Source organism: Miniopterus schreibersii, assembly GCF_964146895.1.
Source record: "Miniopterus schreibersii genome assembly, chromosome: 1".
NCBI lineage: Eukaryota > Metazoa > Chordata > Mammalia > Chiroptera > Miniopteridae > Miniopterus > Miniopterus schreibersii.
Window position 1 is genome coordinate 79,664,427 of NC_138101.1, and position 27,905 is coordinate 79,692,331.

The window sequence follows — 27,905 nt, forward strand, 5'->3', positions numbered from 1 at the left end:
CGGAAACTTTAGTGCTTTACCTTTTCTATTTAGACCTATGAGATATACTGGGTAAATTCTGGAGTATGGTGTGAGGTAGGTTCCACGTTCAAAGTTCCGCGGTTTCACAGCCTTCTAGGGAAATGTTTTATTCTCTGGAATCGCCCTGTGGCTCCTCCTCTGGGAGCTTTTAGGAAATTCCGCACTTAACCCCGCCCCCCCGACCTTCTTTGATTACACTCCTGGTTGACTTTCGGAGGCTCTCCCTGGATTTAGGCGCTTTCGACGGAAGCCTGACCTGAGAGAAACTACAATTCCCAGAAGACCATGCCAAGGGGGGGGAACCCTGGGGGGCGGGGAGGAGGGAAAGGCGGAAGACTCGCGAGAGAACGAGGTTGAGGAGGCTGCGCGAAGTGGGTGGAGGGGGTGGAGACAGTGAGGAGGAAGAGGAGGAGGTGCAGTCCCACAATACCAGGCGGGAGGGCGGTAGGCGGTTTGTATCCGGGCTGTGAGGTGCTCCGAGTCTCCGCGGACCTTGCTGCCTCTGTCTCTTTAACGCGAGAGGAAGCGATGCGGAGGGGTGGAAAATGGCAGAGCTGCAGATGTTACTAGAGGAGGAAATCCCGTCTGGCAAGAGGGCGCTGATAGAGAGTTACCAGAACCTGACCCGGGTGGCGGACTACTGTGAAAACAACTATATACAGGTGAGGAGCGCGGGCAGGCGCTCGCCAGTCGGGCCGACGACCCGTCGCTGGCCGCTCGAGTGACCATCCCACACTGGGCGGGGTGGGGAACTGCCCTAACCTCAGCGGCAGCCTCAGTCCCAACCCCAAGCCCCAGTCGGGGCCGGCGGCCGGGCTGAGGGAGTCGGGCTGCGATACAGGAAGTGGCTGTGGCGGTTGAAACCGATAGAAGGGGAGAGAGAAAATGGGCGAGGGAGTAGGGAACCCGCCGCCGCCCGGAGCCCCCCTGCGGGGTCGGCCCCCGGAGTCGCGCTGCCCGTCGGCAGCCTACCATTCGCTGGGCTTCTGTCCGGAGCCCCCGCCGCAGCCCCGCTGCCTCTCGGCTCGAGAGGGGGTCTGGGACCGAGAGAGGGGAGAGGAAAGGGTAGGGAGGAGGCGTGGGGAGGAGCAGTAGAAGGGAGAGGAAAAGCGGGGTGTGTGTCGGGGGAGGGGAGGGGAGGGTGGGGTGGGGGCGATTATGTCAGTTCAACGCAGAGGGTGTGACTTCTACTTATTTATTTAAAAATTTTGTCATGAGTCACAATTACACAGACCTCCCCGAGGAGAGGAGGAAACGAGTGGGAAATGAGGTAGGGCGTCTAAGAGAAGTTAATCTCAAAATTTCTTTAATTGAAGGTTTGTATGTCTGTCTGCCTGTCGGTTTTCAAGTCAGGTTTTCCCCTTTCCCATCATTTTCGCTTCCGCCCCACCGTAATGTGTGTCTAGCGGTTGTTAGGGCTATCGTTATTATAAAACACAAATGATTTTTAACTACTTGGAAAAATGTCTTAAATACCGTCTTCCCCAAAAGTTCTTGAACTGTGTTGGCTTCATAAATAACTTAAAATAGACTGGTGTAATCGCCGGATGCTTATTTTCTGAAGGTTTCTCTCTTTCCAACTTAAGTAAATGTATATAATATGACTCCAAATCGATTACCGAACATACTTAGTCTTAGAACCATACGAAGCTATTTTAGACTTATTAGAAAAATTTGAGAGCCTTACTATGACAGATACTTGTTTTTATTTTAATGGTTGAAAGTAAATTATGGTGTGGTAGTTTGGTTTGTAGATCTTTGCATAAGCCAGCAGTTTGCAGTAGAAGCAAAAAAAGTAACAATACTTTGTGTCAATATAATGGCACCAAAAATTCGCTTGTTAGTGGTAAGGCATGATCAAAATATGCTTTGAAAGATTAAGGTTATTGCAATTTAGAACTAGAGTATTTATAGAAAGCTTCCCATGTGGTTATCATTTTTAATAACCAATAGTTTGTGTTGGCAAATGCCTTTCTCTTATTTTTAGAAGGAATTTTCAGAATATTTTGAATATTTTTCAGTTTCCATATTAGTTACATTGTATCTTCAGTAGCACTACTAGGAATTTATCTCATAAAAATTTTCAAGCTTTTACTTTAGGAATTTTACTGATAAACTTGTTGAATGCCTGCTACATCTACTGTAGTTCTTGTTTTTACAAAATTTATATTTAGCCTTTTAAAACTTCTAAAATCTAGAAGTGTGGATGTAGTTTTCAAATAGAAAAGTGATCTTGTAGTTTATTGATATTACAGATATACAACTTTTATTCAACTTAACTAGAAAACCTTAAAATTGAGGTGAATCTCAATTTGCTGAAGGTTTTAAGGATTTTAAAAGTCAAAGGGAGAGTGCAGGAAGTTACATTGCCCCCATTCCAGAAGTCATTTCTTTATAGAAGTCAGCAGATAAGTACTTCACAAAGGGTGGCTTCTTTTTGTTTTTTGCATGTTGTGAAATCTGACAAGTATATAGTGTGGTAACTGCTAAGTATTGGCAAATGCAAACATGTTTTAACCTGTCTGGCGACTATTTCTTTTTCAGGTAGTTGTCTGCTGTAAAGCTTTTTTTTTTCTTTTCTTTCTTCCTGACCGCTTTCCTTTTCCCCTCCTGCTACCATCATGTAACTTTGAAGCACTTTTAGACTTATTGGTAATATCCCTAATTAAGAGAAGTCCTATTTTTCATGTAGTCTCTTAAACATGTTAGTACTATTAGTACCATAGTGCCAAGAGCCACCATCAGTGACTCCAATTTTTTTTTTGTGGTCCTAAACTTTACATCAGTGAGGTATTTTGATCTTACTGTGGTGAAAAGAGGTTTTCCGTAGTAGCCTTTAAACTTTGGACTATGTGTTGCACTAGGTGCCACTCTGAGGCTTAGACAGGCTTAGAAGATGATGAAGACTTTGTCAAAATTAATGTGGTAGCTGAATTTGTGATGCGTTGCATTGCTAACTTTGGTGCTGTGAATAGGGAACCAAGAGTACTAGAAATACCCATTTGGATGTCTTTTGAGATCTTTCTGTATCCCTTCTATAACCCTGATTGGGTTATAATCAACACCCTTCATAAATGTATCTCCTCTCAGGGAAAGTATGCAGTTACTTGCGTTTTGAGAATTTTTTATACCCACGGTGAGTTAAGTTACTTGCTTGGGTGATTTTTATCCTGAGAATTTAGTTTTCATTTTGTTGTTTTCCGACAGTTTGGAGGTACAATCCAGTTAGACTAAAGGGTTTAGTTGACAAGTTCTTTCGACTGCAGTGTGGTTGAGTCCTCGAGTACTTCATTAACTTTTTGGGTCCTATTGACTTTAATTATTAAATTGTATTATTAATAGCAAAACTTCTCCCCAAAGTACATTCTCTCAAATAGGACAGGATTTTTGAAATTGTTTCGGGGAAATAATATTTTTTAAAAAGTGTTTTTTATATAGAGACAAAGAAAAATCTTTGCCCTTTTCCATCTTTTGGTTATAACCAGTTTGAATTTTTTTTAGTAGATTATGTTAAGGACAGTCACTCTTCAACTTGAACACACTTATTCATCTAACCAGTTCTCTTTGCTCTACTTTAGGGTCCACACTGCCTTTATCATGGGAACTATTTTGGGGAATAGGAAGCAAGCTAAGCTAAAAGGAGTAGAAACTGCTTAAGAAAGGTTTCTTAGCATGCAAATTGCTAGGTTGGGTAAGGACCAAAAAGTCTTCCATACAGCTAAACTTATAAATTTCATTTAAAATTGTGGCCTGGAATTCCCCCAATAAGAGCTTTATTTGGGTTAACAAGTATATTCTAAAGTTTGGGGGGTATAAAGGGGATTTCATCTCTGAGCTACTTAGTTTATTGAGCTTGTTTTCTTCTTCTTAACGGCACTAGCTTATGCTCATTTGCTCATATGCACACTTAATCTTAGAGGGCAGGTAGTTTTTTAGCAGGAGCACTTTGGAGTAGGTAAAAGCTAACATTTCTGGTACTGTACAACTTATGCCAATTTACAAATGAAGTCAATTATTAGAATACTTGTTTTATTTATTTTATTCATTTAACATGAGCAAATTAAAGTTCAGAGACATTAAATACGTAGTCTGAAGTTTCATATCTCATAAAAGATAATGCCTGGGATCAAATCCAGATTTTCTGATTGTGTATTCTGAGTTCTATGTAATGACTACCGAGTCGTGTGCTTACTGCAGGATTAGGATAAAAGATGGTACAGAGAGGGCAATGGTGAAGGGAAGAGGCACACATCATTGCTTCTGTTTATTGAATACCTACTCTGTCGCACTCTCTGCTGGTTGATTTGTATTATCTTTAATCCTTCCAAAAACTCTCCATGATAAGCAATATTCTCTTAAAGATCAGGAAGTTAGGAGTCAGACAAGTTAAATGAATTTTGTTTGATCATATAGTTAGTAATTGGCAGTCAGGATTTCTGCCCAACTCTGACAGGCTCCACAGGTTCCACGGCTGTGCTTTTTCCGTGTCACACTGCCTCCAGCCGTGAATGAGTGTAGAACTCATACTAAGTTTAGAAATGTCATGGAATAAATAGACTCTTGTTGGACATGTCTGGGAACCTAACAACTATTTTACCATTGTTTCTTCTGAGTTCCAAGTTGCAAATATAAGAACAAGTATGCTTGTAATTTGGGGATGGTGGCTTTGGCACTTGAGGTGTTGAGTTAGAGGAATCATAGACTAGTTTCTCACTGAGCTCAGTAGATCCTTTTCCTTTCTGTGCATCCTTGCCTGTTTTTTTTTCTATTTTGGTTCAGCTTTGCTTTCACTAGAAAATTTGTAAAACAATTAGTAGAAGTTAACAAAACAAAGTGTTTTTGAAACATTTTGATTTCTATACAAACTAAATTCAGGTAAAGATAGGCAAAGTGATTGAGGAGATTAGGACAGATTGGAAATGGTAGAATTTTTATAATTGCACTTTGAAGTGAATAAAACAATAGCTAGTAAAATTAGAGATGTAGGTTAGAAATTTAATGAATTAAACAGGATTTTAGTATTGTACAGCATGGTGACTGTAGTTAGTGATACTGTATTGTATATTTGAAAGTTTCTAAGAAACTAGAGATTAAAGGTTCTTACCACAAGAAAAAAATTGTTACTATGTGTTGTGATGGATGTTAACTAGACTTACTGTGATCACTTTGCAATATATACAAATATCAAATCATTATGTTTTATACCTGAAATACCTGAGATGTAGCAGTATGTCAGTACAAAAACAAAACAAGACAGGGTTTTAGATAATTTTATGGAAGATCCTCAGGTGATTGTTAGATTGACCCCATACCATGTCACAACCTGCTTATTAATGTTGCTGCCAAGCAGGCAGGATCTGACCTTGCATATTAGGTCTTATGAAAGCCCATTCATAAGGATGGAATATTATATCAGTTCTTAACTAATAATACTCTCAAGAATAATGAATATTCTTGCCCTGGCCGGTGTGGTTCAGTGGTTAGTGTTGGTCCTCACACCGAAGGGTCTTGGGTTCGATTTCTGGTCAAGGGCACATACCTGGGTTGCAGGTTTGATCCTTGGCCCTGGTTGGGGCACCTGTGGGAGGCAACCAATCGATGTGTCTCTCTCACATAGATGACTCCCCCTACTCTCCCCCCAATGGAAAAAAGTATCCTCGGGTGAGGATTAACAAAAACAAAAAGAATACTGAATATTCTTTAGGGCTGTGTGTCATTTAAAAGTTAGTATTAAAACTAATTAAAAGAGAGTTTGTATTAAAACTATTTCTTTTGCAACTTTAATATTAATAAGAGCTTTATATGTGGTACTTCAGTCTAGTCCTGGTATGTTTAGCAGGGGTGGGGAACGTCCAGCCTGCAGGCCAAAATCATTTGGTCTGGCCCTGCCAAGACCTCACCAAAGAGAAGCAGTTCCAGCCATCACATTAGGGGTGAATTAATTAAATGTTTGACCAAATATAGCAGGCTAATTTTTAAGTTGATAATTTTGTATGGCCCGAAAATAATGTTATAAATATCCAAATGGCCCTTGGCAGAAAAAAGGTTCTCCACCCCTGGTAGAGCCTCAGTTTTAGCAAGTTTGTGTCTTTTGGAGAGGTTCTTTTTAGAAAATTGTTGAAATCTCTTAGAGTAAGGACACTTTTCTAATTCCTCTTGTGTGCTTCTGTTTTCTCCAGTTGGTTCTGTCAACTGAAGAATGCTAATACTCCCAGTAGTGGAAAAGAGGTATTTGGACAATTGGGTCTCTGATCTGTGGCCATTTAGAATAACCTATTTATCTTGAGTGAAGTTATGTTATAGGAATTAGACATTTGTGAGCTAACAGACAAGGATAGATTAGGAAGGTAGAGTGCTAATATTGGGAGAAGAGGTTGAATCAAACAGCAGATTATGTAGATATAATTCCATGAAAATAGTGTTGGTATGAAAAGTAATGTAAAAATAAATGCTAATTTGGGAGCATTTAAAAGTTTGAATTTGGAGGAGCTGTATATTTTTCTGTCTTTTTGTATTGGTTATAATTTTTGTTGAAGTTATGGTTTGATTTTATAAGAATAGTCAAACCCCAGAAGTACAAACTTTACAGACCTTAATATTTAATAAGACACTATGCTAAAAAATAAGGGATTTTTTTAAAAAGTGCAGCACTGAGAAGATAAGACACTTGCAAAATGGCAATTACTGGATTTTGTTTTTAAGTGAAATAGCTAACCTGATCATTTTAACAGTAAACATTAGCTGCTTAGAAAGGAGACTTGACGTGTTTAGTATTACCACTCTGTGTCGCCCCAAATAGCTACAGTTAACCTTGGATCTGCTAACTTTTTCCATTTACAAAATGAAATTTTCTCAGAAATAGTTGGTAGTGAACTAATGTTTGTGAAGAAAATCTGAACACAAAACAAAACATCCTAAGGAAAATAATGTGTATTTGTTACCTAGTAGATTCTAATTTTGATATGCCTCTGTACTTATTAGCAAGTTCAGCAAATGTTTGTGAAATTGTGATTTATGTCTACTAAAGAATATTGGTAGGATCATCACAAATGTAGCTTGAAGTAAAATGAAACTAGTTTTAAGTCTTATTTTACTAATTATTAGCATAGTAATTAATAACTCATTATGGAAAATTCTAAACACATTACAAAATGGAGAGAATAGTGTAATGAACCCCCATATGTTTATCACTGAGATTTACAGTTATCTACACATGACCAGTATTCTTTCATCTATATTTCTCTCCTGTCTCCCTACCATTATTGTAAAGCTCATCTTTGACATATTTTAGTACGTATCTCTAAAAGATGAAGGCTTATTAAATCTATTGCATAACTTCTATATATGGGGGGGGAAAAGATTATGAACATCATTGTAATTTTGACCAAAAAGAGTAGAAAGCTTTAAAACAGTAATAAATGTTTAATTTACAGCTAATTTTGTTAGTGATTCCTGTCACAGGTTGATTAGAATACAGCTGTATTATTTGCTTCATAATGGTACTTTTTTGAGTCATAATTCATATAATAGAAAACCAACCATTTTAGAGTGTATATAGTTTAGTGGTATTTAGTATAGTCACAGTTTTGTATGACCACCACCTAGGTCTAGTTCCGAAACCTTTTTATCACTCCTCAAAAAAAATTCCTACCCATTAAGCAGTTCATTCCCATCCCTATCCCGTAGCACCTGACATACGTCAGTTTGCTTTCTGTCTCTTATGAATTTACTTATTGTATATATTTCATGTAAATAGAATCATAAAATATGTGGCCTTTTTATCTGACTTCTTTCACTTACATTAAGCATATTCTATTGTATGTATATACCACATTTTATTTATTCATTTATCAGTTGATGGACATGTGGGTTGCTTCTACCTTTCTGCTATTGTGAATGGTACTGCCGTGAATATTCACGTACAATGTTTGAGTGCCTGTTTTCAGTTCTTTTGTGTACATACCTCATAATGGTATTTTGTTGTGAAATACATAATTATATAGTTTTCCACTCAGATAATTTTGAATTTCTGCCACTGTTCTGCAGTGTAATGAGGGAATCCCAGATATGGACGTAGACTCAGAATTTCAGTGTTAAATGATAGGAATTAAGGCTTGGAGCTTAAGTTTTCACTTTATATAGAAGCTTAATATTCCCCCTGATTACCAGAGTAATATAAAATATGGTAATTGCATAAATTTTATTTTATTATTTTAAAAATATATCTTTATTGATTTCAGAGAGAGGAAAGGAGAGGGGGAGAGATAGAAACATCAATGATGAGTCATTGATCAGCTGCCTCCTGCATGCCCCACACTGGGGATGGAGTCCACAACCAGGGCACTTGCCCTGCCTGGGAATCAAACCTCCATCTCCTGGATCCTAGGTCGATGCTCAACCACTGAGCCACTCGTGGCCGGGCATAAATTTTAAACTTTTAGATGAATATATAGCTTAGATGGTGCAAGTTCCCTTGTAAAAGCACTACTACTTACAGCTTTTAAATAATGTTTCTAAACTTTATGCTATATAGTTGGTAAGCTTACGTTTACTAAGGCAGAAAGTGTTTCAGTCATTATATATTTTAAAAACTAAAAAGAAAACACCTAAGTTTCATGAGATTATCAAATTATCAAATCAAATGTGAACTGTATCTCATTCAGACCTTAAATGAAGCATAGTATGTAAGATGCGGAGTTGGATATTCTCAACTGCTTTTATTTTTATTTTTTTTACTTTTTAAAGAATTTTTAATTGATTTTTAGAGAGAGAGGAAGGGAGAGAGAAAAAGAGAAACATGGATGTGACAGCGAAACATGATCTGCCACCTCCTACAGGCCCCCGCACTGGGGATCCAGTGCACACCCCAGACATGTGCCCTGACCCAGAATTGAATCAGCAGCCTTTCAGTGCAGGGGATGATGTCCAACCACCTGAGCCACACTGACCAGGGCTCAACTGTTTTGTTGTTGTTGTTAATCCTCACATGCAGATATTTTTTCCATTGATTTTTTTTTTAGAGAGACTGGAAAGGAGGGAGGGAGGGGGAGAAAGGGCGCGAGAGAGAAACAGTGTGAGAGAGACACATCAGTTGGTTGCCTTCTGCATGGCGGGGCCAGAAATTGAACCTGCAACCCAGGTACGTGCCCTTGACTGGGAATCAAACCATGACTCTTTGGTGCACGGGCTGGTGCTCTAACCACTGGGAACACTGGCCAGGGCTCAACTGCTTTTAATTGCAGTAAAATTTTATTATTTATTTCCTTGAAACTTGAGAACAAAAATACTACGTTAATGAAAAAGTTTATTATTGAAAAACTTCAATTTCCCTCTAAGTTACTCATTTTTTAAATCCTTTATATTTAATTCCTGTTAGTAATTTCTACTTGTTGTGATAAAATTGCGTTTGAAAATTTTTCATTCTGTGGAAAGGCAAGTTTTGTTTGGGCCATGGGGAATGATACTTTTCACTTAAATACCAGAAATGTATATAATGCATTATATGGAAAAATACACTTCTTAGTTCAAATATTGGCAACCTAAGACATATAACAACAAAGTCTTATTTTAAGAAGGCAGTGTAGTGTAAAGGGTTCATGAGTGCCATTTAAAAATTATGATTATCACTGAAAGTGGGCCCTCAACATAGTTCAGCAATCCCACCATATTTTCCATGTCAGTTTATTCTTCTACTCACCATAAATTATTTAAATATTTCTCTTTCCTCTTAAAATCTTTTTTCTTTCTCATCTTTTATAGACTAAATAGACCTCATTATATGAGACATAATTTCTTACATGACATCTCCAAACATACTGGCATCCTCACCCATCCTGCTCTACTTCCTTCTTGTGGTTATAGAGAGTATAGGTTGTCTTTCCTCTTAAGGCCAGTACTTACCTTTGCTCTGGCTCTCATCCTCTCTGCCTTTTCAGAAATCATATATACTTCTTATATCTTTAGTTTGTCTTTGTTTACTGAATTTGTACAGTCAGAATTACAACATCTCAAGTCTCTCTCGTATTAGAAAACTCTCCTTTAACTTTATATACCCACCCAGTAACAGACCTGTATTGCTTAGTTTTATGAAAAATTGTTTACATCCTTACTTTGCATTTGCTCTTTAAGCTGTTCTATTTTGTCTGTCATCTCTGTAGCTCCACTGAAATTATGCTCAGTAGCCTTCATGCTGCAAAATTCATTGAACACTCTTTAGTTCTCATCTTGCTTATCTTCTCAGCATCATTTTATATAATTGACTGTTCCCTGTTTTTTTTGGAAAAGCTCATAAATCCCTTAGCTTCTGTGATGACATTCTTTCCAACTTTTCCTGTCATTCTCTGGCTCTTTGTTCTCCTTCACCTTAAGTATTAAAGTGGCTTAGCTGAGCTCTTTTCTACACATACCTCCTCAGACTATCTTATTTATTCCCATCTGAGTGATTTCTCTTCCACTGAAGTTTGGATTCATATAGCTAACTGCCTACTTCACAGGTGCCTCAGACTTAGAATGCTAGAAACTGAACTTCACTTTTCTCCAATCTCTTTTACTCCTTTTTTTAATTTTTATTTAAAATATATCTTCATTGATTTCATAGAGAGGAAAGGAGAGGGAGAGAGAGAGAGATAGAAACATCAATGATGAGAGAGTCATTGATCAGCTGCTAGCCCGCAACATGGGCATGTGCCCTGACCGGGAATCGAACCCCGATCGCCTGAATCCTAGGTCGATGCTCAACCGCTGAGCCACGCCCGGCCGGGCCCAATCTCTCAATCTCTTTTACTCCTATCCACTCATTCCCTTAATAGAAACCTGGCCATCATTCTTGACTCCTCCATTGTCTCCTCCCCCACCCCCAATTAATCTATAACAGGTCCTGTTGATACTTCTTCTAAAATATATTTTAAATATATCTATTTCATGCCCGGCCGGGCGTGGCTCAGCGGTTGAGCATCGACCTAGGATCCAGGCGATCAGGGTTCAATTCCCGGTCAGGGCACATGCCTGGGTTGTGGGCTCGATCTATCATCATTGATGTTTCTGTCCCTCTCTCTCCCTCTCCTTTCCTCTCTCTGAAATCAATAAAGATATATTTTTAAAAAAAGAAAAATTTATCTATTTCATCTCCATTGTTTCACCCCAGTATGAAGCTTAGAGAATTGCTATAATTTCTGTAGTCTTTATATCACCACACATCTCCCTCTGATCACATCCCCATTATTACACTGTGGCTCGAGTAGTATTTTCAAAATAGAAATCTGATCACGTCACTTCCCCATGCAATCTCACAATGAGGCCTAAGATACCCTATATAGTATAGCTCCTGTCTTTCTAGTTTTGCTGCATTATATAGGGCCTTGTAAGCCTTGAAGACCTTAATAAAAGGTGGTTTTATTCTGAGTGTGGCTATCATTAGAGTACTTGACTTTTTTATTATTTTTTCCTTTATTATTATTTATTTATTTATTTTAAATCTTCACCCGAGGATATTTTTGCCATGCTTTTCAGAGACGGAGAGAGAGAGAGAGAGACACACACACAGACATCAATGTGAGAGAGACACATCAATTGGTTGCCTCCTGCATGCGCCTTGACCAGGCTGGGGATCAAGCCTACAACCGAGGAGATATGTACCTTTGGCTGGAATGGAACCCTGGACCCTTCAGTCGGAGGGCCAGTGCTCTAACCACTGAGCAAAACTGGTGAGGGCTTTATTTTTTATTTTAAAAGAAGCACTGAACTTTAAAATTTTATTTTTATTGATTTTTAGAGAGGAAGGGAGAAGAAGAGAGAGAGAAACATTGATGTGAGAGCAAATCATTGTGCATACCCTCTACTGCGGTTTGAGCCCATGACCCAGACGTGTGCCCTGACTGGGAATTGAATTGACAACCATTTCGTGCATGAGAGGATGCCCAACCAACTGAGTCACACCTGCCAGGGCTTGATTTACCTTTTAAATAATCATTCCGGCTACTGGGTGGGAAACAAACTGAAGGGTAGGCAAGAATAGAATCAACCGGCAGGGAGGGTATCGTTGTAGGTCAGACAGGAAATGACAATTGCGTGTACTTTAATGGTGGAGTGAGGAGTTGAGGGGAGAGGTTGGGGTATTTTTTTTCCTCTCATTGATTTGTTCTGCTTGTTTACGTATTCATTGGTTGATTCCCTGATCAGGGATTGAACCTGCAACATTGGCATACTGGGACAACGCTCCAGCCCGCTGAGTTACCCTCCAGGGTGACGTTGGATATTTTCAAGGCAGATGCAAAGAGGACTTAGTGGTGGATTGGAAATGGGGTATTAAGAAAAGAGGAATCTAAGGACAACTAGTTTAATTTTCTTTTTAATTGATTTTAGAGAGAGGAATGGAGAGAGAGAGAAACATCGATTGGTTGCCTCCCGAACCCGCAACCTGGGTATGTGTCCTGATGGAATTGAACTCGCCACCTTTTGGTGTATGGCCGGTGCTGCAACTCACTGAGCCACACAGGCCAGGGCTAAATTTTTTTAAAGTATGTTAGTGCATGGTAGCATATGGGTGGGAGTATATCAAGAGTACTGTTGTGTTATATTCAATGAAAATTTTGTGTTTGATTCTAGATGTGTTGTAAGTAAAAACTGAACACTAAGTTTCCAAGGCTTAGTATGAAAAAGTATGTAAAGTATCTCATTAATAGTTATTTATATTAACCACATTTGAAATAGTATTTTGGATATATTAGGTTAAGTAAAAATATCATTAGAGTTAAAAAACAACAAACGAGTACTTTGTTTACATGTTAAGTTGGAGATACCATTTAGACAACCAGATAGATATGCCAGATAGTCATTCTGGAGTTTAGGAAAGAGTCAGAGTTGGAGATCAACATTTAGGAGTTGTCACAGAATAGATTGACACTTTTTTTTTTTTAAACTTTTTTTTTTTTTAAATATATCTTTATTGATTTCAGAGAGAGGAAAGGAGAGGGAGAGAGAGATAGAAACATCAATGATGAGAGAGTCATTGATCGAGCCCACAACCCGGGCATGTGCCCTGACCAGGAATCGAACCCTGATCTCCTGGATCACAGGTGGACGCTCAGCCGCTGAGCCACGCCAGGCCGGGCTAGATTGACACTTTCTAATGTGAGCTATATATGAAATTTAAAATTTTCTAATAGCTACATTAAAAAAGTATTAAGAGCCCTAGCTGGTTTAGCTTAGTGGTTAGAGCATTGGCCCTCGGACTTAAGGGTTCTGGGTTCCATTCGAGCCAACGGCTTGTACTTTGGTTGCAGGCTCAATCTCCAGTCCCGGTAGGGGCAAGTGTGGGAGGCAACCAATTGATGTGTCCCTCTGACATGGATGTTTCTCTCTTTCCCTTCTACTCCCTCTGGGGGAAAAAAAATAACTGTGAAGAAATAAGTTGAAATTAATTTTAGTAACATAATTTATTTAAACCAGTGCATTCAAAATATAATTATTTCAGTACATAATCAGCATAAATAATTTATTAGATACTTTACGTTCTTCTTTTTGTACTAAGTCTTTGGAATCTGATGTATTTTGTACTCACAGCACATCTCAGTTGGGACATGGATAGTGAAAAACCGGGAGGATTAATGGGCGGAGAGTTTAGTGATATCAAAGGATAGTTAAAATTGAGGTATTAGAGTAAGTAAACTGCAGAGAGAGACTTTGGGAGTTTTTGTTTAAAAGCATTTTTATTTAAGATTTTTTATTGATTTTTAGAGAGGGAGGGAGAGAGAAAGGGAAACATTGATGTGAGAGCGTAAACATTGATGAGCTGCCTCCTGCACATCCCCCACCAGGGATTGAGCCCACAGCCTGGACATGTGCCCTGACCGGGAATTGAACTGGTAACCTTTTGGTGCAAGGGATGATGCCCAGCCAACTGAGCCACACTGGCCAGGGAAGAATGTGGGATTTTTGAAGTCTAAATATTTGGATATGGTGTAATTGCTAGTAATGACCATGGCAGATTTTGACTGGTGAAAAAAGATGGAAAAAATTGCTTTAGTTTAGGAGGTCAGGTGACTTGAGGGGCAAGGGTTTTGGGTAAATTAGCTGAATGAATGTTGACATCACTAAGAATAATGATAGGAATAGTGAATTAGTGAGCTAAATGGCAGAGTCTTTAACAAAGGAGGGAATGATGAGGATGTTGGTTGATGACAGTAATGAGATTATTTCCATAGTAGACCTCTCCCTATTCCATCAGGTCAGTTTACACCCTGTTAAATGCTCCCACTGAATCCTCTATATTTCCTCTGTAACACTCATTACACTTGTTTGACATTTAAACAGGTCTTTGTTTTTCTTGTTTATTCCTGTGTCTCCAGTGCCTGTCTATTGCCCGGCACATAAAGCTCTCAAAAGTTTACATGAACTGTACAAGGAGCCTGGAAACTTGGTTCTGTTCCTCATTCGATATTTTAACCAGCCTTTAACTCTGTTTTATTCTCTATAAAAGGATGAGTTTGAACTAGATTATGTCCAAAGTGACAGTTTAGACATAATGGTTTTTAGTAGAGCTTATTTCTGATTTCCAGCCCTGCAGTTCTGATGTTTTTACTAGTTTATTTCTGAGTTCTTCAATTTCCTTTAAAAAAAATTCTCTGATTCTCTTTTCAACAACTAGTGTTGGGAAAATTGGACAGGTACATGCAGAGAGATGAAACCAGACCACCAACTTACACCATACACAAGAATAAACTCAAAATGGATAAAAGACTTAAATGTAAGTTGTGAAACCATAAAAATCCTGGAAGAAAACATAGGCAGCAAAATCTCAGACATTTGACGGAGCAGAATTTTCGCTGATACATCTCCTAGGGCAAGAGAAACAAAGGAAAAAAATAAACAAATGGGATTACATCAAACTAAAAAGCTTCTGTACAGTAAAAGAAACCATCATCAAAATGAAAATGGAACCCACTGTGTGGGAGAACATATTTGCCAGTGATATATCTGATAAGGGGTTAATTTCCAAGCTATATAAAGACCTCATACAATTCAACAAAACGAAGACAATCCAATTAAAAAATGGGCAAAGGACCCAAATAGACACTTCTCCAAAGAGGACATACAGATGACCAAGAGACATATGAAAAAGTGCTCAAAGTCACATCATTAGAAAGATGCAAATTTTAAAACTACAATAAGGTATCACCTCACATCTGACAGAATGGCTACCATCAACATATCAACAAATGACATGTGCTGGCGAGGATGTGGAGAAAGGGGAACCCTAGTACACTGCTGGTGGGAATATACAATGGTGCAGCTGCTATGGAAAACAGTATGGAGTTTCCTAAAAAAAATAAAAAATGGAACTGCCTAATGACCCAGTGATCCCTCTTCTAGGAATATATCCTAAGAATCCTGAAACAACAATTAGAATACATGCACCCCTATGTTCACAGCAGCGTTATTTACAATAGTTAAGATTTGGGAACAGCCCAAGTGCTCCTCAGTAGATGAGTGGATAAAAATGCCGTGGGGCATTTACACCATGGAATACTGCGTAGCTGTGAAAAAGAAGGGACTCTTACCCTATGAGACAGCATGGAGGGAACTGGAGATGACTATGCTAGGTGAAGTAAGCCAGTCAGTGCAAGCAAATATCACATGATTTTACTTATTTGGAGTCTAATGAAGAAAGTAAACTTACCAACAAAATAGGCCCAGAGGCATTCAGCAGACTGACAAATCTTGGGGCAGAGGTGGTAGGGGGGTGGGAAGAGATTAACTAAAAAGCTTATATACTTATATGCATAACCCAAGGACACAGACAGTAGTGTGGTGAAGGCCTGGAGTAGGGTAAGGAGGGGAAGGAGGAGGAAGGAGTTGAAAATGGGGACCATCTATAATACTGTCAACAATAAAAAAATATATTTTTAAAAATCTCTGATTTACTTATACCTATTTTATTTTGTTAGCAAATATATTAAAATGTTTACTTGTAATTAAGACATCAAGGCAGAATAAAGAGGTTGTTAAAGAAAATGATTTAATTCAAATTGTTCTGAATTATGATTCCTCCTAAATATTCTTAAAATCTTTATATTAAAATCAGTTTTTCTAAGTTTTACTGAAAAAAGAAGATGTAGGTGATGGTGTGTTAGATTAGAATGCCTGTGTCCTTATCCCTCGAGTAATTTTCTACAATATAGATCAACATTACTGAAGTTTGTGATCTCAGGACTCTTTCATATGCTTCAAAAGTACTGCGGATGCCAGAGAACTTTTCTTTAGATGGGTTATATCTATCAGTATTAACTATATCAAAAATTAAAATAGAGAAGTTTAAAACATTTATTAGTTCATTTAAAATAATATGTAGCCCTGGCCAGTGTGGCTCAGTTGGAGCATTCTCTCCTGTGCACCGGAAGGTTGTAAGCTTGATTCCCAGTTCGCCTACAGGAGGCAACCCATCGGATGTGTCTCTCTCACATCAATGTTTCTCTTTCTCTCTCCCTCTTCCCCTCACTCCCCCTCCCTCCCTCTCTAAAAAATAAACAATATGCAATGGGTTTAATATTGTTAACATACATAATATATTTTTTGAGAAATAACCGTAGATTTCCAAAACAAAAAATGTCTAATGAAAAGAGGGGCATTGTTTTACATTATTGTAAATTTCTTTAGTGACTGGCTAATAGAAGAAAGCTAGATTCTCATATCTACTTCTGCATTTAACCAGTTGTGGTATTTTATTTTGGATTAAGTATATGAAAATTGTTGGCTTCACACAGTTATGTAGTTGGAAAGGAAGGAGTATTTTCATAGCCCGTGCATTAAATTGTGGATAATTTTCTTTGATACTACATTACAACTTGGCAGATTGTAGTTTCTTAAAGATTGGTTACAATGTGGACTCTTCTGAAACCATATCAATGAACATTTTATACTCTAGTATATTAAAAGTTGTTGCACCCGGCTGGGCATAGCTTCAGCAGTTGAGTTGTCGGCCTAGGATCCAGGAGATCGCAGTTCAATTCCTGGTTGGGGCACATGCCCAGGTTGCAGGCTTGATCCCTAATGTGGGGCATGCAGGAGGCAGGCGATCAGTGACCACTCTCTCATCGATGTTTCTATCTCTCTCTCCCCCTCTCCCTTCCTCTCTCTGAAAGCAATAATATATTTTTTAAAAAAAGTTGCATGTCATTCAGAAAATATTGTTCAGTGAGTGATGCAGATCTTCTCAATGTTGACACTTTTCATTATATATGAAAAAAATCACAAATTCATTAATATCACCACAGATCTTATGAGTCTTTATTGAAAAGCTTAAGCTAATCTTAATGGATACAAGTTTTCCAAAATTCTAATTTTTTCTCGAAAGCTTGATTTCCAATTATTTTCCCTAAAGTGTTAGGCTCACTTTGTTCATTTTTAGGAAAATATTTGCCAAATACCCAATCTGAATAATCATAGTTTGTCATTTTTTTTTTAAGTTTTATGGTAAAGTGGCTTATTTAGCTTGCAAATAAATTGCACAAGTGCTTTCTTCTAAAGGCAACCATCATACTTAGAATACAGAAGTACTTTATGTAGATTTCCTATTTTGTCATGCAGAACATTAAAAGGCATCTTAAAGGTCAAGATTTAATAAAATTAGTATTTTTTTCCTTTTTTATTGAGAACATTTTTAAGTGAAGCTGGCTTTTTCCCTGCAAGTAGTTGGCAGTAAACTCAATGATTGGTACAATTGGTGACACTGCCTTGATTTGTGCTAAGAGCCTAGTAGTTTAGCCACTTTTGCTTTTGCATCATCAGTGCAAATGTCAACACAAAAAAGAAGGCAAATGCAAGACAGGATATCATAGAAAAATTAAAAGAAGTCCCTACAGACACAAAGAGCATCTCAAAAAAACTCAGAGCAGTTAATACAGTATCATAATGCTTCAAAAAGAAGTCAGTTGGAACTCAGAAATAAAGATCTGGAATCTGAACTCTCCAAATGAAAACCTCTTAAGATTGTAATAAAATAGAATTGGAAAATATAAGAAACTCCACCAAGAATTAGAAGGTAGAAAGTCATTGGCAAATAAACTAAAGACTGATGAGAGGGTAGCAGAGGTCAGCAACAGACTTCTGCGGAAACAACACAGTCTTTACTCAGCACTTTTTTTTTTTTTTTAACCCTCACCCGAGGATATTTTTTCTATTATATTTTCAGAGAGAATGGGGGTGGGGCAGAGAGAGAGAAACATTGATGTAAGAGGGACACATCAACTGGTTGCCTCCCACACGTGCCTGGAGTGAGGAGCAAACCCACAACCCAGGTACTTGCCCTTGACTGGGAATCAAACCTGCGACCCCTTGGTGTTCGGGATGACGCTCCAAGCACTGAGCCACACCGGCCAGGGCTCTTATTGTTTTCTTGTAGCTCATTGAGTTTCCTTGAAAAAGCTATTTGGAATTCTTTATTAGGTTGATTGAAGAACTCCCATGTCTTTGGGGTTGGTTACTGGAAAATTACTGTGACCCTTTGATGGTTTTTATTTTTCTTTGAGTTTTCATGTTATTTGAAATCTTGTGTTGCTCTCTTCACATTTGATGTAGCAGTCACCTCCTCCAGTCTTTACTGATTGACTTCAGGAGAGAAGGAGCTTCTGTCAGCTCTGCTAGGGATTTAGGGGCTTTCACAGATCTTCTGTGAATATGCCTGCTCCATGTTTCTTGCTTCTCCTTGTGGCAGAATTCTTAAGCTTGTGTGTCCTCTCTCAATCCTGCAAACATCAGGCAGGGTGCTGACAGCCGCCTTTTTGCTTTCCCAAGGGTGGTGCTTACAAGCCCAAATTTATGATCTCTCTCAGGAATGCAGATTTGGGCAGGTTTTCTACCCATGCTCACTGGCCTTTTGCAAAAGCTCACTCGCCCTAAGAGCCAGCCATGAGGTATGTGTATGTGGGGAGGGGGGTGTCAAGGCACATGAAACACTGGTGGTGGTGTTGCCTGTGGGACAGTTTGGGAGAATCTTCAGGCAAAGTGTTCCCAGTAGCGCATGGTTAGACTTTAAAAATTTTTTAAATTATTTTTTATTTTTTAATTTTAGAGGGAGAAGGAGGAAGGAGGAGAGAGAGAAACATTGATACATCGATTGGTTGCCTCCCATATATGCCCTGGACCAGGGATCGAACCCACAACCTAGGTATGTGTTCTGACCGGGAATCAAACCCGTGGCCTTGAGGTGTGCACAGACCAACTGAGTCATACTAGCCAGGGCAGGGCTTTTTGATGGAGTTCTTGATGTACTTAGTAAAATCCACATCCCTTTGCTATGTTTCATTTCAAGGACTGGCTGCTGGCCTCCCAGCTTCTCATCATCCTCTAGTTGTATAGCCCACTATTCCGTATTCTGGATGGGGCAAAAGAGAAATTGGCTTCTTTGGCAGTGTGTATGAGGGAGAGCCCCACTTCCACACAGCTGGGGAAGTGAGGCACACTCCCTCATACATTCTAACTTTACCTCATGGGAGAAATTACTGGCTGAGAAGAACTTTCTTGGCTCTGAGCTGTGCTGCCTTAGGGGAGGGACTTCATTAAAATCAAACTGTTTCTATTACCCTTTCCAGTCCATTGTATCTTAGAATTTTTTTTTGCTTCAGTGGTGTGCTAGAACTTCCCTGCTGGACTCCTGGACTTCTACAAGGTTCTCTTCTCATGGGTGATTGTCTAAATTAGTGTTCTTGAGAGGCTCCTAGACTGCAGCTGTGAGGGGCTGGAGCTGGTTCATGGGCCATGTGAGGGTCATATTTGGGACCAATGTCTGTTTATTACCTGATGCTTGAGTGCGGTGAGAGTCCTCCCAGGTCCCTTGGTATTTGATGCTGGTGTCAGAAGCAAAGCCAGCCCGTCCAGGCGTGGCTCAGCGGTTGAGCGTCAACCTAGGATCCTGGCGATCGGGGTTCGATTCCCGGCCAGGGCACATGCCTGGGTTGTGGGCTCAATCAGTGACTCTCTCGTCATTGATGTTTCTATCTGTCTCTCTCCCTCTCCTTTCCTTTCTCTGAAATCAATAAAGATATATTTAAAAAGAAAAAAGAAAAAAGAAGCAAAGCCATATGGGGCTGTAGCTGAGTGCTCTGGTATGGAACTGGTTCCAAGTCTGTAGCCAAGATCATGGTTGAGTCAGCTGCCTGGGTGTGGGCCTATCTCTCTACAACAGTTCTTGATTTTGGATTCCACCAAGGTTTCACAATCTCCTCATTGGATCCCACAGCTCCCACAAGGACACTTTTGCCTGAGGATGGATGCCACATTGTTGTTGAAGGTGAATACGATAGAGGGCATCTTATTTGACTATTTTGCTGACACCAGTTTTTCATATGAACTTTAGAATCACTTTGCTGGTATTCACAAAGTAACTTGCTGGGATTTTGATTAAGATTGCATTTAATCTATAGATTAAGTTGGGAAGAAGTGACATCTTGACGGTAGTAAGTCTTCCTATCCATGATCATGGAATATCTCTCCATTCATTTAGTTGTTTATTTCCATCACCAGAGTTTTGTAGTATTCCTTATATAGGTCTTGTACATATTTTGTTTGATGGTTTTCTTTTTAATGCTGTAGTATCCCTTTAATTGGTATTTAGGTTTCTTCTTGGTTAAATTATTTGGTTTGGATTCAGTGTGTAGTAATACATATTTTATTTTTATTTTTATTGTTAATCCTCACCTGAGGATATTTTTCCATTGCTTTTTAGAGTGGAAGGGGGTGGGGGGAGACACACACACACACACACGCACACACACAATCGTGTGAGAGACACATTGACCAGCTGCCTTCTGCACGCACCCTGACCAGGGGCGGGGAGTGAACCCACAACATAGGTACGTGTCCTTGACTGGGAATCCAACCCTAGACCCTTTGGTGCCCTGGCTAATGCTCTAACCATGGAGCCACAGAGGCCAGGGCTGTAGTAATTTATTAATAAAATACTTTTCCTCTTTGTTTCTTTCTGTTTTATAACTGACATATGAACAGAATATCCTTTTGTTCAGATCTCAGATTTTCTTTTTTTGAATAGCTGTGAGAATGACTCTGCATCTTAGATTATTTTGGATTAGCTATAATTTAGAAATTCAGTGGATTTCAATAAGGATTTCTTAATTGATTCTTGTACTTTTGTGATTCTTTTACTTTCATGTAACAGATTAAGAAATTAGGGTTAGCCGTGGCTGGTTTTGCTCAGTGGTTAGAGCATCGGCCTGCAGACTGAAGGGTCCTGGATTTGATTCCAGCCAAGGGCATGTACTTGGGTTCCAGGCTCCATCCCAGACCCTGGTTGGAGCCCATGCAGGAGGCAGCCAATTGATGTGTGTCTCTAACGTCGATGTTCCTTTCTCTCTCTCTCCCCTCCCCAATCCACTCTCTCTGAAAAGCAATAGAAAAAATATCCTTGGGTAAGGTTTTAAAAATAAAAATTAAGAAATTAGGGTAAATGTAGTTTGTCAGATAGTATCATACTGGTTCTGGTTTTTGGTTTGGAAAATCTGGTTAATGAATCATTAGGATGGAGACAGCCAAGACTGATTCTGTGAGACTGTATTGTAAGCTGGTTTAAGTAAGGAAGTAGGCAGTCAATGGTAGGACAAGGTACTTTTGTTGGTATTTATAGGACCTTGATTTTTTTAAAAGTAGAAGTACTTTGTTTTTCTCAAGTCATGTAATTAGGGGTGGTGCTGATTGTGACAGTATTAACTACTACCTTACCTAGCAGTTTGTGAAACTGCATTCTTAAAGTAATTTCCTGGCAAAGTCACATTTATTTTGGTATGAATTAAAAGATGTGAATTTGTTACTTTGGTGAGGAATACCGTAGAAAAGTGTTAAATGTTTAATTTTTGTTTTATTTATAGAACCTGTTCATAGAGCATTAATTGTTTTGTAGATCAGAAACATTCTTGTGCCCTGGCCAGTTTGGCTCAGTCGTTAGAGTGTCTGCCTTCGGACTGAAGGGTCCTTGGTTTGATTCCCTGTCAAGGGCATGTACCTCTGTTGCAGGTTCGATCCCTGGCCTGGTCAGAGTGTGTGTGAGAGGCAACCAATCGATGTGTCTGTCTCGCATCATTGTTTCTCTTTGTCTTCCTCCCTCCCTTCCACTCTCTCTAAAAAAAAAAAAAAAATCAATGGAAAAAAATATCCTCTGATGAGGATTAACAGAAACATTCTTGCCCTGGATGGGTAGCTCAGTTGGTTAAGAGCATCATCCCGATGTGCCAAGATTGGGGGTTCGATCTCCAGTCAGGGCACATACGAGAATCAACCAATGAATGCATAAACAAGTGGAACAACAAATAGCTGTTTCTTTCTTTCTCTCTAATCAATAAGTAAATGAAAAAAAATCATTTACAAAAACATTCTGAACTATCCTGAGGAAGCTTTCTCTATTCTCTTTCACTTCCAGTTAATTAAAATTCATGTGGTACATACAACAAAACTTTCTAAACACCCTTATATACCATACAGTTCCTGATTTCCTTGCCACAATTTACCATACTCAGGAGCCCAAATCCCCTTTTCCTTTGTCTAATCAATTCTTCCCTATTCGTTGTCCTTTGTTAAGATGGTGTATAAGCCTTAAAGTATAACCACTCCCACATATATGCATTCCACATATATAAATAAAACTTCTTTTCTGTTAAAAAAAATTCATGCGGTACACACATTAGTTAATGATGACTTGGAATGGTTTATATTAGAGAAAATAATAGTTTTGCTCTGACATGTTAGAGCTATACTTTGCTCACTCTTAGGATTATAGACTTAGATGCAGTGTGGAATACCATGGCCTTTGGAGACATAGTGGCCCCATTCCTTCCTAGCAGTGTTTCTGTGGGCAAGTTACTTAACCTTACCAATTTTCCCCCCCTCAGTGTTAAAGTGGGAATATTTAGCATAAATATGCCTTTCTTGTGTGTGGTACAGAGTTCATATTAAAACAGAATTCCCATCTCCATTCTTGTCTTCTCTGTATTTTCCAATCCACTTCATAAAACTGCAGCTGAAGTGATCTTTCTAAAGCCAAAAACTAGTCTTGTCTTTTCTTCCTGAAAATCCTTCAGTGCCTCCCCTTTAGCTTCAGGAAGTTTAAATTCCTCAAGGGCCTATAGGATTCCTCCAGCCTTGTGATATATTTCCCCATTGGGCCTGCTGACTACTTAAGCTTACTCAACCGCAAGCTAATATTCTTGTTCATTCTGCTTTGAACCCTATCTTTTGCTCTTTGCCCTTCTCTTTCCTGACACCCATGCTGCTTCTGTTGTTTAGAACATTAGTTGAAATAAAATTACTATTGCTTAAGTGCATGTGACAAGATTAAGAGCTTTGTAAAGATCATTCGACTAGGATTCAGATCTGGGTTCTAGACCCAGCTTCTTTATTTACTAGTTAGGTTATCCTTGGACAAGTTCGTATCTCTAAGCTTGATATAGTGCCTTTATCTGTGAAACCAGGATGTTTGCTTAGTTTACTGTGTGAAAATATTTTGAAAACTAAGTTATACATAACTGTTAAAAGTGTTACTAATGTCCAGCTGACATGGCTCAGCGGTTGAGCATTGACCTGTGATCTAGGAGATCAAGGTTCAATTTCCAGTCAGGGCACATGCCCGGGTTGCGGGCTCTATCCGTAGTAGGGGGCATGCAGAAGGCAGGTGATCAGTGACTCTCTCATCATTGATGTTTCTCTCTCTTGCCCTCTGAAATCCTTTCTCTGAAATCAATAAAGACATATATTTTTTAAAGAAAGGGTTACTATCAAGCCCTGGCTGGTGTGGGTCAGTGGTTAGAGTGTTGGCCCTCGCACCTAAGGGTCTTGGGTTCAATTTCCTGTCGGGCACGTACCTGGGTTGCAGGTTCAATTCACACCCTGATTGGGACAAGTACAGGAGGCAGCCAGTCAGTGTGTCTCTCTCACATTGATGTTTCATTCTCTCTCTTTCTTTCTCCCACTTGCCTCCCCTCCTTCCCTTACACTCTCTTTCAAAATCAATGGAAAAATATCCTCCAGTGAGGATTAACAAAAACAACAACAACAAAATATTACTATCAGAATTCTATTTTGGGTATTTGTAAGAAGGCTGTATTTCTTAATGTTTGAGGAGAAAGATTAAGCTAGGATGAAATTATGTCTCCTCCCATTTATATGTTGAAATTCTAACCCCCCATGTTGCAATATTGGAGATAGGGTCTTTAAAGAGTTAAATGAGGGTTAAATGATCAAGGGTTAAATGAGGTCATAGGGCATCCCTTAGAACTGGCGTCCTTACAAAAGAGAGAGAGACATCAGAGATCAGTCTCCTCAATTTGAGGGCACAGCAAGATGTCCACTTGCAAGCCAGAAAGAGAGCTCTCACAAGAAACAATCCTTATTTTGGATTGTTCCAGCCTCTAGAACTGTGAGAAAATAAATGTCTGTTGTTTAAATCTCTGTCTATGGTATTTTGTTATGGCAGCCTGAACAGACTAATACAGATTAAAATATAATTGCCATGTGGGAAGGGTAAACTAGACTGATTTTTCAGGTAGCACTTTAATGACTAACTCAGTCAGCTGTAAATTAATGGACTAGTTTAGAAAATAACCTTGGTGATTTAGGAGTTACCCTAATAGGTTTTTTGGTCTATATGACTAGGCGTATTACTTACTATACATTGTTACTTTTAAGTTTAATCAAGACTCTTTTTTTGAAACTTACTCTCCCTTTTTCCCCATATAAAAGTTAAGTTATTTAGGATGTATTTGAATATAGGTAATAAAACTCAATTGGGTTTAAATATTAGAGAACATTATTTTATATCACTAGAAATTCCAAGGTAGGATTGCCCCAGGGTTGGCTAATTCTTTAGTTCAATGTCATCAAGGTTTCAAGTTTTGTTTTCCTCTTCGTATTTGGCAGGGTGGTAGTGAGGTATTATTAGCCTTATTCTTAGTCTTTTGGTGTCTGCAAGATGGCTGCAGAAAAAATGTTACATGTTTATTTGGAAATGTCACAAAATGAAAGCACAAATCATTTATAATCCAACTGCTAACATGCTGATGTATCTGGTGAGTTAGTTTGTGTAGGTGTTTAATTATATCAAACAAAATTAGGTCACACTATATACACAGATATGTATTCTGGGTTTCTTTCCCTTTAAGGTTATATCAAGAGAATTTGCTTAGTTAAAATAATCATTTTTTTCTGATTATTGAAAAAATTGGATGCAGACAAATATAAATATTAAATCATCCATAGTTCACCACCAAGAGGTAACCACTAATATATTGATAAATTTTCCTTTAGATGTTTTTTGTTTGTGTATACTTATGTACATTTCTTTAAAAACAAACAGGTGCATAATCATTTTATAGCCTTTTATTATTGAATATTTTATATACCTTTTCTTGTGGTTCATACTCTTGCTTCTTTAATGCTTCACTCTCAGCCCACACCTGTGGCCTCATGAGGAGTTTTAGTTGACTGAGGCAGAAGAAACTTAGTTCTAGTTTACAGATGGTTCTACATGATATGCTGTTACCACCTGAAGATGGACATCTGTAGCACTATTGCCATACTCAGGGGTGACTCAGAAGTGCAGTTATGAAAGGAAATTCTTCCAGTGGGTAGAACTTTGAGCAGTGTGCCTAGTTGTTCATTTTTGCCTAGAAAGAGAGGTGGTTAGAGATGTGGATCCACTCTGATTCGTGGCAGTAGCTAATCATTTAGCTAATTCATTATGGACTTGAGAAGGAACATAATTGGAAGTATGGGGAATAGATATGTAGATATCTTTCTGAATGGACACAGTTATATTTGTATTTGCTGTGAATGCCCATCAGAAGGACCTTAATAATCAGGTGGATGTCACCTCTGGTTTTTATCCTTTTCCCCATCTGTCTCTGTCCTTGTCCAGTGGGCTCATGAAAAAGACGCCATGGTGGCAGGCCTGAAGGTTGTGCGTATGCTCAGCAAAGTGGACTTTCACTCACCAAGACCAACCTGGCTACCTTTACTGCTGACTGATCTCGTTGCCAATATCAGAAAGCCAATTCTAACCCCCTGAGATAGCACCATTCCTCAAGAGGGACAAGCCCAACATCTGGTGGCAGGTGGCTTTTATTGGGCTACTTCCATAATGGAAAGGACAACACTCTGTTCTCCCTGGAATAACTCCTTACTCTGGGTATAGATTTGCCTTCCCTCCCTGCTTTGTTTCTATCAAAACTATTTTTGACTTTCAGAATGCCTCAGTTATGTCATGGTATTTCATATCACATTCCTTCTGACCGGCACTTCATTTTGTAGCAAGTGAAATGTGGCATTGGGCTCATGTTCGTGGAATTCCTGCTTTTACCATGTTCCCCATTGGCTCGAAGCAAGTGAATTGATACAACAGTGGAATGTCCTTTTGAAGACTTGCTGCACTAGCTGGTAGCAGTTCTTTGCAGTGTTGGTGTAATTTTCTCTACCATGTGGTCTAGTCTCTGAACCAGCCAGCAGTCATAGGTCGCAGAGTCAAGGGCTGGAAATGGAGTGAACTTCTCTCACTGTTACCCCTAATGATCCACACACAGAATATTTGCTGCTTTTCCCCACAACTTTGGGGTATGCTAGTTTAGAGTTCTTAGTTCCAATGAGAGGAATGCTTTTACCTGGGAATGCAGCATTGGTTCTATTAAACTGGAAGTTGAGCAAACTGGCCACCTTGACTTTCTCATGCCAGTGAACTAACAGGCAAAGCAGGATACTACTCTGTTGGTTAGGGTGATTGATCTCGATTCTCAAGTGGAAATTGATTGCCACTGCACAATGGGGGTAAAGAGGAGTGTGTCTGGGAAGCAGATCTCTGGAGTGCCTCTTTGCACTCCTATGTCCTATGACAAAATAGGTCCAGAGACATGAAAGGATGGAAGAGACTGACGGATCTCAGAGGGAAGGGGGAGGGGGAAGGGGAGCTGGAAGAGATTTAGCAAAGAACTTATATGCATATATACATAGCCCATGGACACAGACAGTAGTGGGGTGAAGGCCTGGGTGCGGCATGAGCCAGGTGGAGGGGGACAAATGGGGAAAAATGGGGGACATCTGTAATACTCTCAACAATAAAAATAAATTTAAAAAAAGTTAATGGAAAATGAAAACAGCTCAATACAGACAGGGCTGTTAATGGCAGAGAAGGTTTGCGTCAACCTACCAGCAGGGAACAGCAACCAGATGAGATGATTGCTGAGGGCAAGTGGAATATGTAATGGATAGTAGAAGAAAATTATAAACATCAACTATGACTTCATGACTAGTTGCAGAATGAAAACTCTTAATAGTTATGAATATTTCTGTTGTATCTTAATGTTTGTGTATATATTAATCAGTTCCGCCCACCCAATTCTTCTAGATTTAATTTAAGATATGTTAATAGTAGTTAACCTTGTATTTTAGTATTTAAGTTACAGGATATCAAAGGGGAAGTGTGACTTAGCTCTCTAAGAGTTAATATAGAATAAATATTCTTGCCCTGGCTGGTGTGGCTCAGTTGGTTGGAACGTGCACCAAAAGGTGGCTGGTTCGGTTCCTGGTCAGGGCACATACCCAGGTTGTGGGTTTGACCCCCAGTCGGCGTCCGTGCGGGAGGCAACGATCAGTGTTTCTCTCTCACATCGATGTGTGTCATTCTCCCTTCCTTTCACCTGTGTGGTTGTGAATTGACCAAAAGAGAATTTGTATAAGCAACACTCACTAACTCTGAAGGTTTTCAGGGTTAGATGCAGTGAGAGATGCTGAGGTGTTGTGGGTTCCAGTTTGATCTTGGTCTCCTTTGGTTTGGTGACAGTTTGGTTTCAGGCCCACTCACCTGGTGGGAAACCAACAGAGGCACAGCTTCTCAGATG

General features: G+C 39.1%; 1 protein-coding gene across 5 annotated transcripts in view; it reads left to right on the forward strand.

Moving 5' to 3' along the window:
• The first annotated feature begins 389 nt into the window (after positions 1 to 389).
• Positions 390 to 27,905, forward strand: part of ABI1 (abl interactor 1) — a 93,569-nt gene continuing 66,053 nt past the window's right edge. For all 5 annotated transcript variants that reach the window (XM_081162970.1, XM_081162972.1, XM_081162971.1 and 2 more), the window contains exon 1: positions 390 to 683. In XM_081162970.1, coding sequence (XP_081019096.1) covers positions 567 to 683 — 117 coding nt within the window. In that variant the 5' untranslated portion in view covers positions 390 to 566. The remainder of the gene's footprint in view (positions 684 to 27,905) is intronic.